The 19922-nt window shown below is 46.2% G+C and overlaps 3 protein-coding genes across 3 annotated transcripts; 1 reads left to right on the top strand and 2 right to left on the bottom strand.

Moving 5' to 3' along the window:
* Positions 1 to 2417: 2417 nt before the first annotated feature.
* Positions 2418 to 10428, bottom strand: LOC137800149 (protein Wnt-7a). Its single transcript, XM_068597193.1, is given in 5 exon segments — positions 2418 to 4643; positions 6508 to 6779; positions 9438 to 9664; positions 10243 to 10362; positions 10364 to 10428. Coding segments are annotated over 5 exon segments (1167 nt in total). The 3' UTR covers positions 2418 to 4160.
* Positions 10429 to 11385: 957 nt separating this feature from the next.
* On the top strand, positions 11386 to 15285 carry fbxw12 (F-box and WD repeat domain containing 12). Its single transcript, XM_068597192.1, has 10 exons — positions 11386 to 11545; positions 11638 to 11675; positions 12376 to 12542; positions 12676 to 12800; positions 13267 to 13473; positions 13577 to 13741; positions 13870 to 14074; positions 14621 to 14802; positions 14894 to 15024; positions 15116 to 15285. Exons 1-10 carry the CDS (start codon positions 11435 to 11437, stop codon positions 15213 to 15215), a joined length of 1431 nt encoding a protein of 476 aa, XP_068453293.1. The 5' UTR covers positions 11386 to 11434; the 3' UTR covers positions 15216 to 15285.
* A 231-nt stretch (positions 15286 to 15516) lies between these two features.
* ptpdc1b (protein tyrosine phosphatase domain containing 1b) lies at positions 15517 to 19719 on the bottom strand. The gene is made up of 9 exons (XM_068597191.1): positions 19681 to 19719; positions 19067 to 19232; positions 18903 to 18983; positions 18668 to 18786; positions 18041 to 18178; positions 16736 to 17733; positions 16111 to 16293; positions 15903 to 16013; positions 15517 to 15812 (listed from the first exon to the last, which is right to left on the bottom strand). The coding sequence occupies exons 1-9, from the start codon at positions 19688 to 19690 to the stop codon at positions 15687 to 15689; spliced, it is 1932 nt and encodes a 643-aa protein (XP_068453292.1). The 5' UTR covers positions 19691 to 19719; the 3' UTR covers positions 15517 to 15686.
* Positions 19720 to 19922: the final 203 nt, after the last annotated feature.

Raw genomic sequence — 19922 nt, 5'->3', positions numbered from 1 at the left:
AAATTATGAGTCATTTCCTTCTTCATTGGTGGTACATTTTCAGTCTTTGGAAAAGCAAACGCAAGAAGCCCTCTGAGTTTCATGGACGACTGGTAATTCTGTGAGTAGCTGTCACACACACACACACACAAAGGAATGGACCAGACTGCCTTAAGACGTCGCATCACTTTGTACGCTGCGGTTATGACAGTTAAGAAAGGAATCCTGGATCGTTTCACGCGGCAAACACACATCTTCTGCATCGCCGGTTAAAATTCCAGATGTGAATCTGATCTAATGATAAAACGGAACGCAGGATGGATCTTGCTTAAATATGTGTTAAAAGACTCATTGCCACGGCGTTGACGCTAATTGCCGGCTGGAGCGCAACGCCGGGCCGCCCTGATGTAACGGGTCACGGGAGCAGAGCGGTGGCAGGCCTCCAGTAATCACACAGGGAGCGAGCCAGACGGCCATAAATCTACTGCTACCGCCAATTTCCCACTACTGCAGGTGACGGGTGAGTGTGTGTGTGTGTTTGTGTGTTTGTGTGTGTCCCTCTGTGTGTGTGTGTGTTCTTATAAACAAAACTCCAAAGGGTAACGCAACCCCACTTCACAGCAACATGGATATTACACCCCTGAACATCTTGGCATGGGCCCGGTCCTGTTTATGGAGAAACACGGCTAAGAGTATAATTAGCGTCGCAGTGATCCTGACGGGTGTCTGACACAGGCTGCGATATCAAAGAAGCTGGTGCTTTGTGCTCGTGACTCAATGGGGGATGAAGGACTGTGGCCTCTGTGTGCTGGCGGTTTTTTGCACCTGACTGAGAAAACACTGCAGGTGGATTATTACCTGCAATAGCAGCTAAACTGCACAAAAAAAAAGTGTGCTGTAAATGTTAGCACCCAAGGGTTAATGGTGTGAATCCTTGATTAATCTGAGTCTTTAAGAACTTTTTCAAAAGAGTGCCACATTAAAAAAAAAGGATCCACACCAACCTCGTCATGCAGAAGTTAGATCACCGCCAGTGGAAGTAAATAAGTGACACATACAAAGGGCTCTGAGGTGTGAGTGTTTTGTTGGTGAGATAATGTGATGTCACACACACACACACACACACACACACACACACACACACACACACACACACACACACACACACACACACACACGCACGCACACAAAACCCTAGTTTAGGTTTAACCAGAGCTTTTGGAGCAGCTGCCTTTTCTTATGCGCGAGTCTTTTGTATCAATATTATGAAAGCTGAAAGCTTCTGTCGGACAGAGACGAGCCTCTGTCATCATCCCCCTTCACGCCCTTCTCTCTATTCATCCCGGGACGATTATCACCGCCAATGACACGTGATACGGCTAATCTACTGTAAATGAAACCTGAAATCTCTTCTTTTTTTTCCTGGGGAATAAAAGGGAAGAACACGACCACGTGGGGAATGTCCTAAAATACACAGCAACAGGTGAGACCTTTTGCAGGTTGCATTTTGTCAATAAAAGAGGTTTTCTTCTTGGGACACCTCATCTCCCCGCTCCTCTTTCCCCCCGATGAGAGCGGAATAACGACTGTGGGCTTCAGCGTCGTTAACATTTCCCTGACACGCCGGCCGGCCTCTCTGGGAGACGGCTCTGCATTTTCTCGGCCGCGCCGGAGTTGTTGTAGCAACTAGTGGCCCGGGAGTGAATGAAGCAGATGTGCGAGTCATCTATCAGCTGACAGGCTCCCACTCCCCCGACTGAGCAAGTCATCTCCGTGACAGTCTGCACCAACCGGCGCTCATCAATTACCCCGATACCCTTCCATTAGGGCACAAACACTTGTTCTCCTCCGACACGTTCAACTGCTTCCCAGTCGGCAAGACGGACCTCAATTAAGGCTGAATAACTTTGCCCTCAATGAAAGGACGTCTCTCTCTCTCTCTCTCTCTCTCTCTCTATCGCCCAGATTCACACACATTGTACTTGTAGGAAAAAGCACTTTGAGAGCTGATTTATCCCCGTGGTGACAATATGATATTGTCTGACGATGATGTAAAGCTCACTGTAGCTACCGCTCATAAAGATTTACATTCATGTTGGTTTGGAAGTGTGGTCACTCTGTTAATGGTTAATTGATGAGCAATTAAGGAAATTTACACGCAAAGGGTTCAATAACTCCACTGCTTGACTGTTTTATGGCAAGAAAATGTTAAAGTCAATATTTCTTTTACTTCAATGTTCAATCGTTATGCCTTTTATCATACTTCTTTTTTTTTTAAACCATTATCTCATTTTATCCTCTCAAAACTAAACTCTATGTCGTTATACTTGTTCTTTTATCGTGGTCAGAGTGAGACTGGAATGTGTGAGGAAGCAAAAAACGGGAATCACGTCTTAGTTGTTATTCTGTTGCTGTATTCCATCAGCAGTAGGCATGAAACAATAAAACACAGGCGTTTGAACACAGACACAAATGAACAGTTTCTATCACTTACAATATACAACTATGGCAGTGACAGGAGGGAGGGGGGGGATTTTAAAAACAGATCTTAGAACTTGACAATTGAATATGCAAAAGATATAAATAAGACATTCATATAAAAATAGGCTTTTACAAAATATACTCTATGAACCAATATTTACCAAAAGTGGAAAAATGTGCCTGTGTTTTTTTTAATTTTTATTATCAGCAAATAAGTCCCATCGAGCTAAATGGACTCAACGTGGGCGACGCCGTTGAAGGCGGTCAGGAAAGCGTTCAGCCTTCGACCTCAACAAGTGATCCTCCAGACTAGCAGCAAACAGAAAAGACAACCTCACAAGGGTCAAGAGGTCAACGTGCGTGGCCTGCAGCGGTTTCATCACGAGCTACGTCATCCTAAAACACATTATTAATCCAGGCGGCAAAATTCAAATCCAGTGTGGTTAACAAGAGTGTTTTGTTTTTTTTAAATCTCTTTTAATAAACTAAAACCCAACATTTACTTATCCATAATGGACAAAATCAGTAGTTTTTTCTCTTTTTGTTTTTATAGAATAAATTAATATTAATTATTTTTCATTCTCTACATACAGTGTGTTAAATATTCCAAATGGCCATGTCGTTTCATCTGCCACGCAGAGAGAGAACTACAGCTGAGGTTCCTGTGCAGGCGATCACGTCCACCATCATCCGTTTGCATTGGCAAAGTCCATTTCCTAAACGTCAACATAGCTTACATTTCTTTGACGTTTGGCACCCAGGGTGCAGTTCTCTCCCCCCCTTAACGGCGTTTAGTCATACATTTATTTATATTTTCCGACACCAGTCCAAGGAGAGGGGGGGTGAGGAACATTGTGTGCAAAAGAATTGCGACGCCTCGTCATCAGCTTCCTGTTCAAGCAGCACAGTAGTCCCTCCACTAGTCCCTCCAGTAGTCCCTGCAGTAGTCCCTCCAGTAGTCCTTGCAGTAGTCCCTCCAGTAGTCCCTGCAGTAGTCCCTCCAGTAGTCCCTGCAGTAGTCCCTCCAGTAGTCCCTTCACTAGTCCCTCCAGTAGTCCCTCCAGTAGTCCTTGCAGTAGTCCCTCCAGTAGTCCCTGCAGTAGTCCCTCCAGTAGTCCCTCCACTAGTCCCTCCAGTAGTCTCTACAGTAGTCCCTTTAGTAGTTCCTCCACTAGTCCCTCCATTAGTCCCTGCAGTAGTCCCTTCAGTAGTTCCTCCACTAGTCCCTCCATTAGTCCCTTCAGTAGTCCCTCCAGTAGTCCCTTCAGTAGTTCCTCCACTAGTCCCTTCAGTACTCCCTCCAGTAGTTCCTACACTAGTCCCTCCAGTCGTCCCTCCAGTTCCTCCACTAGTCCCTTCAGTAGTCCCTCTATTAGTTTCTCCAGTAGTCCCTCCAGTAGTCCCTCCACTAGTCCCTCCAGTAGTCCCTCCAGTAGTCCCTCCAGTAGTCCCTGCACTAGTTCCGCCACTAGTCCCTCCAGTAGTCCCTCCAGTAGTCCCTGCACTAGTTCCTCCACTAGTTCCTCCAGTAGTTCCTCCAGTAGTCCCTCCAGTTGTCCCTCCAATAGTTCCTCCTCGTGGATGTGAAAACACTGCGAGAACGGCCTTTACGTAAAAAGTTCAACAGTTCCAGTTTGTCCGCGAACACACAAAAGACTTGCACGTGTCTCATCACACACACGCTGCACGATGAATACTCATCATTTGCATGTGTACACCTCTGTCCTCTCGCTGCAGGTGTTGCATTTGACGTAGCAGCACCACAGGAACTTGCAGTTGCACTGCCAGACGCGGGAGTACTGGTGCGTGTTGTACCCGCGACCGCAGCACATCAAGTCGCAGCCGCTGATGTGCTGCATCATCGTCTTGTTGCACACCCGGCCCTGCGTCCCCAGGCTGCCCGTCACCTGGTCCGCCTCGCAGTAGTTGGGCGACCTGTCTATGTACACCAGGTCCGTGTCCATGGGCTTGCGGTAGGAGTACGGCTTTTTGATCTTGAGGAATTTGGGCCGCTTGTGGCGGCTGGCTTTGATTGGCTCCACGTGCACGGCGTGGGCATACTTCTCCTTGAGAATGTAGCCCAGCTCGCGGAACTTGGGAAGTGTAGTCCAGCAGGTTTTGGTGGTACAGGAGCCCGAGACGCCGTGACACTTGCATTCCAGTCGCATGCTCTTCTCCAGGACCTAAACGCAGAAAAACAACTTAGTGACGCAGTCACACAAGCGGCAACTTGTGGAAACACTGCACTGATGATGATGAATACACAGTCTGGTGACAGATTAATATCAGATGTACCAGATTATAAAAAACAATTACCACACAGTTTACTATAATAAGGGTTTTATCTGCTAAACAACTTATATTTCTATTTATTTTTTGGGAATTGGTAAACTGTCATTTCTCATTTCAACGTCTGCACCTCGAGACAAATGTGCAATTTAACAACAACGTGACTGACACTTACGGCGCAGTTGGAGATACAACATGTGACCGCACAGCCGTGTGATGCCGCACACACAGAAGCCAAAATAATGTATCAGATTTCAGGCTCTGTGTGTGTAGTCACCACACACAACACACAAATGTCAAGAGTGACTGTACAAGGCGTCGAGTGACTGGGATTACTGCTAAACCCTGAGCTGATGACAATGAGAAGTGCCATTGACTGAAAACTGGAATTTCCTTTAGCAACAAGGTCAATTGCAAGTTCCTTTTGCTGAAATGCTCAGAGTTCTTTGATGGGATACGGTTCCCCTTAAAGCCGCCGCCGAGATATTTATGCGTCTGTGTTCTTGGCAAGTAAACTGTAAAAGACAGACGGTGTGAACGAGCAGCAAGTAAAAACAGGGTTTCACGAAGCCCCTCGGCTTCCACTCGCTGATCCATCAGTTGTTCTGTGACCAACACTTGTGACGGCCTTTGTGTGGACACCGTCGACCCGGGGAGCTGTGAGCGGGCGCTCGGTGTCAGCGCCTTCGATTAGCATAAATGAAGGAGGGTGGGGGGTGACGATCAAAAACAGAGAGGCCCTTTTCATTCGCTGAAAGAAGAAGTAGCAAAGTCGTGAATCCACCAGTACGGTCTCCAGATAAGCCAATTTGAATTCATGCTCCCGAGACGCACATGGGAAATGTTTTTTTGCACTTGGAGGTTTTTACAGGCGGCGTGGGGACGGACGTGTTGGTTGTGTGAATCAGGCTGTTTGGCACAGTAAGCCGAGGGGGTGGGGGGGGAACTGAAAAGCTGCTTCTCTATTCTTCACTGACTCCAACCTCACTTTGACTGTTTGGCACATGATTCCCCTCAATCTCTAACCTCTAGACTCACTGGAGTCTCTTTGTCCGCCTGCAGCGCTCTGCATGCAGAGAGGACATCGAGCCAGCGGAGACGGACCTGTCCTCGCTTCGTTTGTCATGAGGCCGATTATAAAGAAATATTAAAATAGATTTTTACTTGATCTGATGAGACGTAACTGCACTATACAGCAACTCACTCGGTGATGATGGAAACTGCAGAAACACGTCTGCGGTGCACGTACAAGCACATTGCATCTGATTGTATAGGCAGAGGTTGCCATGAAGGTAACTGTGTCCCAGCTGATGCCTTTCTGTACCGATCTGTTTTCCATGTGCAGAGATCTGGGTTGTAATCAAACCCGGCCACTTAGTCAGCTCTTCTTGCCCTTAAAAAGCAGCCTTTTTATTCCGCTGTTCGGTCTTCAACCCGCACTACCGTCACGGTATCAGATCATTACTGTAGCGAGTATTGTGGCCGAGAGGATTCATAACGCCACAATTTTGTTGCCATCAGTCAACTTCATCTCTCACTTTTGTTTATTGTGTGTTTTGTCTTTTACAGTCGTACATTATTAATGTATCAATATTTCCTTTTTTTAATTTCTCAGTCACATCGTTGCAAAAGACAGTTCAGGCCTAAACTAGTTTAGTTTCGGGTCCCATCACTTTGTGCCTTGACGGGAACAATAAATAATAAACATTAAATAATAAATAAATGCATTATGAAGCCACCCCGTTGCTCATCACTTACCTTGCGTCCGACCTCGTTATTGTGGAGGTTCATGAGCGTCCTCGCGTTCTGTTTGACCTCCCGAGCGTCGATGAAGACTTTGGAGAAGCCGAGGCCGTAGCTGATGTCGGCCGAGCAGCCGCCCCACTTCCAGCCCTGGTCTTTACTGTAGAAGCCCTGCTTCTCCTTATCGCAGCTGCAGTCGCTCAGGTTGCCCTGCGTGCAGGCCGCCGTGATGGCGTGGGCCACCCCTGCTGCGATGAGGGCGTAGGTGAACGCAGCCTCTTTGCTACCTGGCGGAGCAGAGGGGGAGAGAAATAGGGGAGGGGGGGATGAATAAAATGCTGCAGGAGAGTTTCTTGAAATAGAGAAGGTCATGGTGTTTCTCCTCCAGTTTAAGGGGGATGCAAGAAGTATGCGAGGTACCATTTTTAAGATTAATTATTAACAGTATGTGTGCTTATATCCCAGTCTGGTCGACGTATTCACTCAAGGGCTGCAGTGTTTTGAAACCTGACCTAGAAACTGTCCTGCCAGTGAACCAAAATGGCCGCCGGGTGGTATAGTCAACAAAGCAGCATGAATAAGAGGGCTGTCGACGAGGAAAGGGCTATTGATCGGCTCAGAAACTGTCCCATTCTGTGCAAACTCATAAGGCACTGACATCAGAATCTTCCTCCTGGTGTTATCTCCACCAAGACCAGCTCACAAATCATTTACACGCACAGGGAAATATCGGCAAATAACTAAAGGCTAATCTGACAGGACTCATACGGACGGCAAGGAAGAAGCACCAACCTGACATCCAGAGCTTTATACAATACTAACAAAGCATTATTTTACTATTCAATGCAATGTGAAAACAGCCAGACATGTAATATTCATATCCACGAACAACAAGTAGCATTTTCAGATGATCAAACCGGAAACTCCTGGTTATAACATGCAACATTCCTGTGTGTACATGAGCTCCTCGTGTCTTTGTTCAAAACAAACATCATACCTATACTCTGTGCTTCCTCCTGCCACATTATGTAGAAACTTCCATGTTTGTGATCAACACCTTGGATGTGTGCCCTCACCATTGAGGAAAAGAAAAGGGGGAAAGAACTCATATTGAGGCATCAATTATGTGGACGTTTTTATAGACGTGATGGGCTCCGAGCCAAAAAAGAAGGTGTGTCTGTCAGTTCTGACTGCACCGTTGTTAATTTTTCCCCTGCAGTTCTGAGTGCATGAGTTCACTGCACCAGGGATGGTATGAATTCCTCCTCACCTTGTAATGAGAGGTGGAACGTATTAAAAAGAGAGTGGACGGAAAGGAAAAGAAAAGCAATAATTCAAATGGCCCGGTTGAGCTGAACTCGATGCGCCGGTTCGCTGTTCTTCTGCCGTGTTTGTTTCTCTTTCATCCCTTTCTCTCTCTCTCTCTCTCTCTCTCTCTCTCTCTCTCTCTCTCTCTCCCTCTCTCTCTCTCTCTCTCTCTCTTTCTCTCACTCGGTGCATGCACCTCGTACGGCTTAGTGTAACTACACAGTCGAGGCCTAAAATGACTCAAAGCTGATGCACCTTGCATCAACCCGTGAGGATTATGTCAGTTCACGGGTCACTCCTTCTTCGCTTTTAAGAACAATCGCCAGGCTGCTCAGCTCCGTGGGCATCAACAATGCCATCCATTTACAACCACTGGCCTTCCACGCTAATCTGATCAGTGAAACCAATCTATTTGGTACGGCTGTCCACGCCACGGGACTTAAACTCCTGTCTTGGAAGCACAAACCATTGATGAGCTCAAAACTCATTCATAAAGGAACAGATTGTCAAACACCACGAGAGATAATCCTTTCTCTCTCACACAGCTGGTCCAAGCTGCTCACTATTGTGTTAAAAGTGTTTGGATTCTTTGTTTACCACGAATAGTTCTGGCGGAGCTCAAGTATATCCAAATTGTTTTAATCTGAGTGTTTTTTTACAAAGCATCTTCTGGGGTTATCAAGCTCCACTGTGGCCATACAGAACAATCATTAGACAAAACATCTTCACACTTCATAGCAGTCGGCGTTCCTGGTGCCGATATTCTCAATGTCTCTGATCCACTTTGCAGTTAGAGGCCAACAGATGAGGCACAAACCTCCAGCCATAATTTCAGCATCCCCCTAAAGTTTATCCGCTCTTTAAATGGCAGAATTTCCTCTCAGCAGAAGGATCACCGATTCAAACTCATTTGTTTCTCTAATTGAGTCCGTTCAGGTCTGGCTTTTCCTCTGCCTCTCGGTAACCTATACCCGTGGTAAGATCCACGTCCTTACAGTGAGGGCCACAGCACCCATCACTGGACGGGATAAAGAGTGAAAATGTGCCTCCGGAGACTCCGCCGGGCTGAAAAGAAAAGGCTGCCAACATTCACAAGAGCTTTGTTACCGTGCTGGCTGCAGATAGCCTTTATAGAAAAGCCCCACTCAATGAAGAGAGCAAAAAGTAGGCCTGATGTAAATGACACTGACTCCTTGTGCAATGGGTGCAATAAAGCATGCATATGATCATTTTGTGTGCAGAATAAGTTGGTGTTGTGGTGCAAGTAATTCATTAACAATTAATTAATAAATAAATAAAGTATATATCTACCTATCTAGGTGATGACTGGAGATTAAAAAACATCCAGTATTAGATTTGATGTGAAAAAGGATGCATGTCAATGTTGTTTTTAATTTTTCAAAGGCATCAGGTCATAATTTAATTGACTGATCTTCCCTGAATCTTGGTGAATATTAAGTATTTTTGACGGAAATCACAACAGAGCCCAGAGATACTGTGCGCGTTGTGCGTAAAATGGGAACACTTTACGCACTGAAGTGCAAGGTGTTCTATAAACTGTTCGAACAGCTGGAGGGCGAGGGAGAGAGGAAACAAAGTTTCAAACTGTGAACAAACGTTAACAGACAGCAACATACCCACTTTCAACTCTTTGCCGAAGACCGTCCTCTCTCCGAGCGCAGAGCAGTTCCAGCGCCCGTTCTTGAACTGAAACTGACACTCGTTGATGCCCAGTTGGGCTCCCTCTCCGATGACGATAATGGCATCGGGGCGACTCTGGCAGATAATCCGCTGTCTGGGGGCCAAACCGGGGATCTTGTTACAGATTATGCTCGCACCTAGGGCCACCACCGACGAGAAGCCACTGTGGAATGGAAGATGGATATGACTGAGAACAATGCTTTTTTTTTTATTATCCCTTATTCTCATATTTTTGGTTTGTTTTAAGTCCTTTTTAATCCCTAAAGTGTTTACATAACCTTTTTAAAATCCGTTTCCACTGTTTTGTTTATTAAATACGAGCCGAGATTGTCTTTATCTAACATTAAATACATTCCTGTGGAAAATAGATTTAATCATGACAGTAAATTATCAACAAAATGATTTGTTTCACTTTTTAAGTAATATTAGAATAAAATATTTCCCACAACACTCATCCTTTAAGTTAAATAAAGTTGTGTATCATATTAAGTATTATACCAGTATGAGTTTTACCATCATTTCAAGCTATAATGATGTAACGATTATTAATAATAATGAAGAGTTGCCACGAGTCTGACTGACTTCCTCTAATGTTGTATCAGTCGATGATAAAATCACCTGCTTTTGAACACATAGGGAGCACAAGGTGCTCTCAGATAGTCTCACTGCCCGTCGCGAGCAGTCTTTGTGTTTGAGAATAACGACAAAAAAGCAACGCGGAGTTAAACGTGCGCAGCTCACCCGATCTTCAAATAAACAATTCCCAGACAAAGTAAAACTCTTAGAATCCAGCGTCGTGTTCTCCGACTCATTGCGGCCCCGCTCTCAGTCTCATGCAACGATCTGCAGAGCTGATGAACAACTCGGTTTATTCTCCGATCGATCACACAGGTAACTCCAGAAGAACTCCAAAACGACGAAAAGCATTAAAAAAAAAATTAAAAAAACACAGCACGCGTACGGGAAAGATTTTTTTCTTTTTTACAAATTGCCGGTTAGGTTATTATCCAAGCTCCCTGTACGTGGCCCCCTTTCGCTGGGCCTCCTTGTCATTGCGAGGGTGTCACAGGTAACCCTTAAGGTGAGCAAGTGCGATTATGTCTTTCTCACAGCTCCTCTGCTACCCGCAGGTCTGGCTATATATCTGGCTCATCTATCTGGGGCGTGTTCACAGGAGACATGAGGCCCTGCTGAAGAATCCCGCCAGGGCTGAATCTTACACACACACACACACACACACACACACACACACACACACACTCACACACACACGCACGCGCGCGCGCGTACACACACACACACACACACACACACACACACACACACACACACACACACACACACACACACACACTGTGAATTCACCTTGACTGATTGGCATGGCTTCTTATTTGGTTATTAAGTGGGTCAGGGCTTAACAATATGGCCATAGTTTTATGTTGTTGTTGTTTTTAGATGTTAGCTGTTTTTGCTTCACTGGATTTATTATATATTGTTTCCACACGTGCAAAAAAAAGAAAAGAAAAAAAACTATTTTAAAGCAAAGAGCACTGACTTTTGTCTTCTTCTTTTTCTTTGATCCATAATTAGGCGGCCTCAAAATATACTGACTGGCACTCTCTTCAAGTGGTTGAATCACACGTTTACGATATTTTCACCTTTATTTACTTAACTTGAGTTTATTTTCATATTAAAAAAGTATAATTCATCCACTCCTCAGTGAGGTATCTGGTGCGCGCTTCCCCTGCTGTGCGTCTCTGTCCTGGGACTCTAGATCACATCTACCTTTTACAACGGCGACACCTAGCGGCGGAAGAGGAGACCTCGCAGCCTAAACGCGAAAGCGAACCTTCTTGTCCTTGCGTGCTTTCCGTATTTTTAATTAATGCTGTAACTTTTGACAGGGGGTAGTTGGTGAGGGGGGCCCGACGTTATGGATGCCGGCATGGATCTCCATCAGCCATACCTGATCAGTGACTGTCTCATTAACATATTCACTTACCTGAGTCAGGAGGATCTGATTCGCGCCTCCGCCGTGTGTAAGGTAGGCAGCGCCGACTCTCTCCCGGAAGTAGCTCCTGCGCAATAAGAGCTAGCTTATTCACAACTTTTCTGGTCACGTTGCTGTGCTTTTAGGATTGGAATGGAGTCGCAGAGAGTCCTTGGCTATGGAGGTGAGATGTGTCTATTTTCTCTCTCTGTTGTTTATAAAAGTGCCACTCCTTCAAGTGGAAATATCCCAGATCGCCATAGCCTATTAATACATCTGTTAAGTCATTCAAAGGGGTTCATATTTGGCCCCGCTGATGAAAAGTATTGCAGTATTAATGTATTTGCAGCATTGGATTCTGGTTGTCTATGATGAAATTTACAATAAGACTCCAGACTGCTGAACTCTAAGCACATTTTCATTGTTTTAACTCAAACATAAGTTCATGAATACAGCAATGTCTGAATATTATGTTGACTTGTGGGTCACAGTGTGTTTTTACCTCCTTGGTTGTTAGATGGTGTGACTAGTTTAAGACCATCAAGACCACTTTAAAGAATGATGATGCTCCAATCCAACTTGTTCAGTCCCGTCACTGACACCTCAGGATAATAATCCATAACCAATAAGTATATCAACACTTGTGTTTGATTCATAAACTGTTCGTCTTACTGTGTGGAAGCAGCTGTGATCATTCTTTTTTGTGGAAGGGCGACGGGCAGAGACTGCCACAGATAAATGCATCCGAACGTTCCATTCTCCTTTATTATACATTTCCGATAACCATCTATTTGAGTCGGTACGCGGCTGACGACGTGTGCGTCTACAGTGAAATGTTCCTACACGACGCGGCGTTGCCACATGTGTAACTCTGGTCTGCTCAGGAGGATGTGTCTGCAGCGCTGGAGTTTCTGTAACCTCGGCGTCTTGGGGAGTGAGCAGGAGAATCACTCGTGGAAGAGATACTTCCTGCGACGTTGCCAGTTGGAGATGAAGATGACGAAAGGCAAGCCAGAAGGTTACACCTGCAAAAGCCTCAGAGGACATGAAGGTATGCTGTCTCTGTCTCTCTCTCTCTCTCTCTCGCTCTCTCTCTCTCTTTCTTTCTTTTTCGATTCTCCTTCGCATGACTTCACAAAGTCTCTCATCTGATTTTCGTTCCATCTCCACGCGCTTTCCCTCAGGCTCGGTGGTAGGGTTTGTGTACCTGCAGGGAAATTCAGCTCAGCATCCTGACATCTGGAGCAGCAGCTCCACAGTGTGCAGCGCCTCCACCGACGGCACAGTCCGAGCATGGGACATCCAAAATGCAAGTGCCACACGCCGCCTTCATCATATCGTCCTGTATTCTCCGTGAAGGTGCATAGTGTGTAGAGGATGTGGCGCCATCTAGATGTGAGGTTACAGATTGCAACCAACTTTTGTCTCTTGTGTGCAAAGTGTGGAGGAGAAATTTGGTGACAAAAAATGTGAATGGTGCTATCTAATGTTTGGTTTGTTTGTTGTGCTGTGATTGGCTAGCACAGGGATTGGCTGAATATCTAGCCTTGGATTAAGAAAACACACCTACTTGGTTAGGTTTAGGAAAAAGATTAGGTGCATTATTTCAAGACGATGGCCGCAGAAAACACGTAAACCTTAGTGCAAATGCAGGTTTAGTTTACGCTAAACACAACTGAAAGAGATTTTCCCGATAAGTTTCCTCCGCTCGGTTAAAAGTAGCACGCGACTGAAATGCATGTCGACCTCACTTTACACCTTTTGGTTCCCCTCAGGGTAAAGCACTGTGGCGCAGTCCTGTGCAGGATCCTTTGACAGCAATTGTGAGCGATGAGCAGCATGAAGTCGTGATTACAGCCGACTCCACAGGCCTTATTAAGACCTGGCGGGGTCAGACCGGCCAGCAGGTGGCCTCCTTCTCGACCGCGTCTCCGCACTGTACATTACTGCAGTACAACATCGACAGCGACTGGTTTCTGACTGTAAGGAACAGATAGTTATATAAAATAGAATAACTAGTTTTTGTAAGTCTAAAACATATTTATTATTATTTATAAGTATCTTTTGTATGATACTCTCTTCCAGGTTGGAACCAATCAGGGATCTGTGTGCACGCTTGCCGACTTAACTCTGACTAAAAAGTCCAACGTGATGGTGTGCGACAGCTTTCAAGTCAACACGTTGATAGTTTCACTGGACAAGAAATGGATCACTGCTGGAACAAAGGGCAGCAACAATTTGAGTCCAAAGGTATGGATGTGTGTGCTTCCTGCTTTGCTCCGTCCTCTTTCCTTTTACCGCATAACCTGTGAAAAAGGACACCAACGGAAAAGAAACTTACACATTTAGTAGATTTCTGTTGCTTGCTTCGTTGGCAGGTGATTTACACTGAGAGTTTAACCTCGCCGTCTGAGGACGAAGATCCTCTGTGCCAGTCTCTGCCCGTCTCCGGCTGCCAGGCGGCTGTCTTCATCCCCACTCAGCCCGCCAGACTGGCCATCATCCACCACCACGAGAACAACAAAGCCCTCACTGTCTTTGACGTCAGCATGAAAAAGACTAAGTACAAGTCATTGATCCAGGGTGAGGAATGAGATGTGTGCCGACGGGCTTTGATATGCTCTGAATGCGGTACTGGATCTTATATTAGCCATTAGCCAGTTGCTGAATCATTCCAGGAAAATCCACGAACAAATACGTCTAGATGCCATCGCTTTGTCATTGTGAATTTAGCTCATTTCTGTGGATGACTGGCATTTTTTAACAAATCTCCAGTGTAAATTAAAGGTTTCACCTTGTAGAAAGTACAATTTTAATGTCTTTTTTAAAAATAATTAAGCGAGTCTAAGTGCAATATAAATACTGTAAATGTAACAAAAAGCTCAAGCCATAGAGAAATACACACAGCATGTATTTAGATGCTTTTTTAAACGAGCAGTCTCTAAAAAAGCAGTTCAGACAGAGTGAATACAGGTGTATGAGAGAAATCAAGTTAAAGAGTCGGATCAGAAAATATGTAAACAGGTTGACAACTGAATATCCCATATAACCTATATGTAAGGGGTTTAAAAAGTAGACTTTCTCTTCCCTAAATGTTTTCGTTGGTTTGATTTTTGAATCCCCTCTTAGTCCAGCAGGTGGAGTCCTTCCCCTTGGCGCTGAACCGATGGACCTCGCGCATCCTCCTCGAGGCCAAGGACAGCAACTGCTTGGTGGTGGCAGCCGGTCCGGAGCTGTGGGTCTACTCTTTGAAGGGAGCGCTGCTGGCGAGCTTCAAAGAGCATGCGATGCCGATCACGTCCATGTGTGTGGTAGGTTGTGCTTTCTCGCCTGGAATTCAAAGAGATGTATCCCCGCGCCTGCTGTTTTAAACAATTTGTACGAGTGTCTCCCCATTCACAGGACAGCTTTCGCGTTGTGACGGCATCTCAGGACCTTTCCTTACGAGTGCTGACGTGGAGGGACGACAGGAACCGCGGGTCGACCCTGGAGAGCCGGTACCACCTCCTGGGCGGCTCCCACACCGTGTCCAGGTACTCAAACAAACTGCCGAGTTAATTGCCGCAGCCCGAGTACGGGTATTTCCTCATTCCTTTTGACCCCGTTTCCCTGTTTTTTTTCTAGAGGGTTCACATACGTGGCCTGTGACTACTCCAGCATCGTGGCCGTGACGGAAGCGAATAACGGGAGAGACGTCATAAAGGCGTATTCGTTCATGTCCTGAGCCTGCAAGCAGATCACACAACCCACTGAAAGGAGGAACGTGTGCGTTTTATTATGTTCATCATATGTGCAGACATTCGGGCGGAGAGGGGGGGGGGTTCTTTTGTTTATCTACTTTCCCAGAATGTAAGACTTGTTACAGATGAGACGAGCCATGTCATGGGAAAGGCATGGATGCACTGTGAACAAAGTATGTAAGAGTAAAAGGGGGGTAATGTTCTTAAGGCGTAAAAATATGTTCTGCAATATGTTGCCTCCACTCACTACTGCGGTAAGAAAAATACTGAGGCATGTTAGTCATGTATTGGTGAAAGTAATCTGCATACCAAATGTTTTATTTTGCCCAAATCTACGAAACATATTGATAAAGGTATTGCATATTAAATAATTTTGTCATAAGGCACAAAATCATCCTTTTCCTCTCGCACGCCTCCACATGGAGGTTACACATACATGAGCAGTAGTGCCCACGTTAAAGGGAAGGGAGACGTGCCTGCTCCGCGTCGGTGGCCGAACATCTCATGTCTTTGAGGACGCACCGTAGGGCCGCAGTCATGGACTCATACACTTTGCTTGCATCCTCCGAGTTGTTCTCCACCTGCTCAAAGGCAAACAAGACCTCAAGTTGCTGGAAACCTTTAATTACTTAAGATGAATCACAAGTCGTTGTGTGCATTTGTCTTCTCACCCAGGTGAAGGCCTTGATTGTACGGTTCAGGAAAGCGTTCTCCACCTCTTCTGGTATCACCAGCATGTGAGCCATACAGTCTAGTATGCACGTTAACGTTGGCTTAGCGGCCTGGAGAAGGGAGGGGGGGGGGAATAAAAGTGAGGGTTAAAGGTTGCCTTGCAGTCCAGGCAGTTCATTGTAGCGCCGCTGTACAGAACTCACTGACCTGGTCCAGTGAGGTGAGGACGCTCTGCGCGTCACTGTAGTTGGGGTTCAGGGCTTTTGCTTCCTGGATGGAGATGACCGGCCCTTTAAGCTGCTCTAGCCACGCCCACATGAGCCCGGTGAGGATGAAGGGATCCCGCTCCATACACAGCCTTTCCCAGCCACCGCCTTGGTTCAGTTCTGCCTGTACACATTGGGCCAGTCGTGTTGTTAGACGCTGTCTGTATGACTTCGGCAATGTATTCAGGAATTTACCTTTCCTTCAGAGCATCTTTGGAATTACTCGTTTGTTACTACCTGCAGGTGTCAATTTGTGACAGTTGTTTTTAATGAGGAGAGGTCCTTTTTCCTTTATTAAATGTATTAAAATCAAGTAGGAAAAAATACTAGCAATTGACTTGTTTAGTTGGCTTCTTTGGAGCATTTCAATTACACCGATGCAGATCAGTAACACACACTAGGGTTGACACAAAGCTGGGGGTTGGATCCAACTATTTGGGAACCAATCTCCATTCCCATGGCTCTACAGGAACCAATCGCACGCATACAGTTTACTTGGATCCAAACCCCATCACACACTCTACTGCATTACACACACCACCACATCACTGGTGTAGATCAGTTACCTGCCAGGCCAAGACTTTGTTCTTGTGCTCTTCTTCCCCATCAAGAAACAGGTTCACGGCCAGGGCATGAGCCACGAGAAGCCTTCTGGCGTCCAGGGACAACTCTGACTGCAGGGTGATGTAGGGCACCTCCGAATGCTCCTCATCTCTGTCTTGATACCCATTCATCGCCCCCCTCTGTTCCGCCTTCCACCTGGACAACATCGAACCACTTTTGTTGGCTTCGTCGTTTCCAACAGACTCGCTGCGCTGGATGGTTTTCCGCTGCCTCCTCTTCAGCAGGATGGACCCGTCTCTTTGGTTCTCTACGTTCTTCATTTGCCAGAGCGAGCCCGTGGAGCCCTGTGTGATCTCTGAGATGTTGCGATTCCAGGCTTGGCGCTGGCGGGCCTCGGCCGGATGGTTGATGGACATTTCGACGTTACTCTGTGACATGGAGCCCAGGGGCTGCGTAAGGAGGTTGAGCTCCGAGCCCAGTCGCCGCAGGTCCGACTCGCTGTAGCTCAGACTCTTGCGGTGGTAGTAGATGGGCGGCTCGTGGAAATGCCTGGGCAGCATGGGCATGCCTGGCAAGCGGGGCTCCTTGGCGAATAACTCCGGGCCCATCTTCTCGATGACGCTGAGGGTCATCTCGATTTCGTGAATATCGGGCGCCTCCAGGATGTCTTCCTCAATCACCTGCCGGTTTTCTGCGATGTCCAACAGCAGCCTGGACACCAGCTGGATGATCTTCGGCAGGTTCCTCAGCTCCTTCCTCTCGCAGCCGTGCAATATGTGCCTTTGGCGGTTCAGGTACTGGGACAGGGTGACCGGGTGGAACCGAGGCTCGGCGCAGGAGAACACGCTCCTCAGAGGGGCGAGAAACTGCACAAAATCTCTGACGCAGCGCAGCTGACCTCGGGTCTGGATGGAATTGGGGCGTTTGGCGCGGACGTACAAAATAGCCTGGTTGGCATTCATCCTGGTTGCGTAAGCCAAGAAGCACGCCAACAGCACACCTGCGGGGGCAAATAAGAGGCAACCAGTCGTTGCGTGTCACGTTGTTTTTCGACCAGTCGTTGCGTGTCACGTTGTTTTTCGACCAGTCGTTGCGTGTCACGTTCTTTTTCGACCAGTCTGTGCGTGTCACGTTCTTATTCAACCTGTCGGTGCGTGTCACGTTTTTCAGCTGTTGCGTGTCACGTTGTTTTTCGACCAGTCGTTGCGTGTCACGTTCTTTTTCAACCTGTCGATGCGTGTCACGTTTTTCGACCAGTCGGTGCATGTCACGTTGTTTTTTGACGGCAACCCATCAAATATATCTACCTGTTCGACCGAGACCAGCGTGACAGTGGACCGCAATCTTCCCATCCTGCAGGGCGAAGGCCATGACCTTCACCATGTCCAGCACAGTGGTAAGGTTGGCCACCCCATAGTCACTCCAGCCGAAATTGTAGAAATAAACTGAAATGGTAAGAATTTTTTTTAGTGTCTCATCCCTTTTCAGTTGTCAAAGATATTCTACTTGAATTCAGAACATATTCTGATCGTAAATTAAACTTTCATAAAAGCCAAGGAGCTACCACAATCTCTCTTTCCATTCAAGCTGACTGTGGAAGGTTTTAGATACCTGGTGGTGGTCATTGCACCTCAATTTAACGATTTTCTTTTTGCCAAGAACTTTCGTCCTCTTGTAGACAACTGTAAAACCAATGTAACCCGCTGGTCCGCTCTCCGACCTCATTAAAATGGTAATTATTTCCCAAATTCCTATATTTGTTTAAACCTATTCCAATCTTAATGGAAAAATAATTTTCCCGCCAACTAGATCCGACTAGATCGTCATTAATGTGGGCTAACAAACCTCCTCGCATTAAAAAAGTAATCTTCCAACTTCCTAAAAAAAGAAGCAATACACATGTTTCAAGGATTAGTGTTTAAAGAGACTCGTACTGTTGTTTTCCATGAAGACCTCTGGGCGGTACGAGAAACCGCTCTCTGGCTCCAGAGGGTTCCCGCAGCTGGCATGTTCACCAGGTATCTGTAGGTTGATGACTGTTTTAATACCATACCTTGACACGGACACACACACACGCACAGACAGAGACATCAACGGGTGATTATTCTTATTCTCAGGCGCTGTTAGCATTTCTTGGGTAAGGTGAAAACAAAAGTTGTGTCTATATACCTTCTGAATTGGTCGATGATGTTGAACTTCTTGATGGTTTCAGTTGAGGGTCTGGACGTAGCAAGGAGATGATCAGTGACCCTGAAACAGCAAAAAGGTTAGCGGTTGTAGTGGAATGTTTTGTTGTTCTGTCACAATGAAGAAAGGAGAAACAGCACGTGTACCAGGATGAGTAGAGGCCTTTAATAGCCTGTTCCTTATCGCTCCAGTAACTTGGGTTGTCAAACTTGCAGTCTTGCCCTCCACAGCCGATGGAGCACTGCATGTGTCCGGGAATGACGTAACGCATCGCTTCTCCTACCAATGTGTACTTCGCCCTGGGGGCCCTGACTGTTGATGCAGTTAATAGTGGGGGGGGGGGGAGAGAGAGAGAGAGAGAAGAACAACAATCTGATATTACACAATGCTTTAATCTAAATTGTCAGTGATATAATTGATCTGATTTATTGTGTTTAATTTGCACTTCCAAATAGAGCATAAGATGAGATTGAGAGGATCTCTCAGCAGTGTCATTTTAATTAGTGCTGCCCTGAGACTCCACCGTATGTAGGTTGGTCTTGATTAAGATCATTTGTGGTTAGTGCTCACTTAAAAAGGTGTCTAATCCTTACCTGGCATCGCAAGTCTGTCATCAGGGCATTACATTAAAAATAGCCTCTTATCTGGCACAGTGGAAATGCATTTTCATGTAGCAGTTTGGTGAAGCTGTAAACTACGGAGATAGCTTCGGTCCTCATCGACCAGATACATTTTCATTAATGCCCAAATCCTCACTTACTGTATTCCATCAAAGCTCCACCTCTTGTCTTTGCATAGAGTGCCATATGAACAGTCACTTAGACTCCCATCCACAGTCATAGCCGAGCCTGGAGACACACACACACGCACACACGCACACACACACACACACACACACACACACACACACACACACACACAGGCACATTGTTACACTGTATTATATGTGTCATCATATGCTGGCACAACAGCACGAAATACAGTCAGCAGCTACCTAACAGA

Source organism: Clinocottus analis, unplaced genomic scaffold (assembly GCF_023055335.1).
Source record: "Clinocottus analis isolate CAN_PGR_092001 unplaced genomic scaffold, fCliAna1.0.p SCAF_4, whole genome shotgun sequence".
In the NCBI taxonomy this organism is placed as follows: Eukaryota; Metazoa; Chordata; class Actinopteri; order Perciformes; family Cottidae; genus Clinocottus; species Clinocottus analis.
This window is presented reverse-complemented; position numbering and strand designations above follow the sequence as displayed.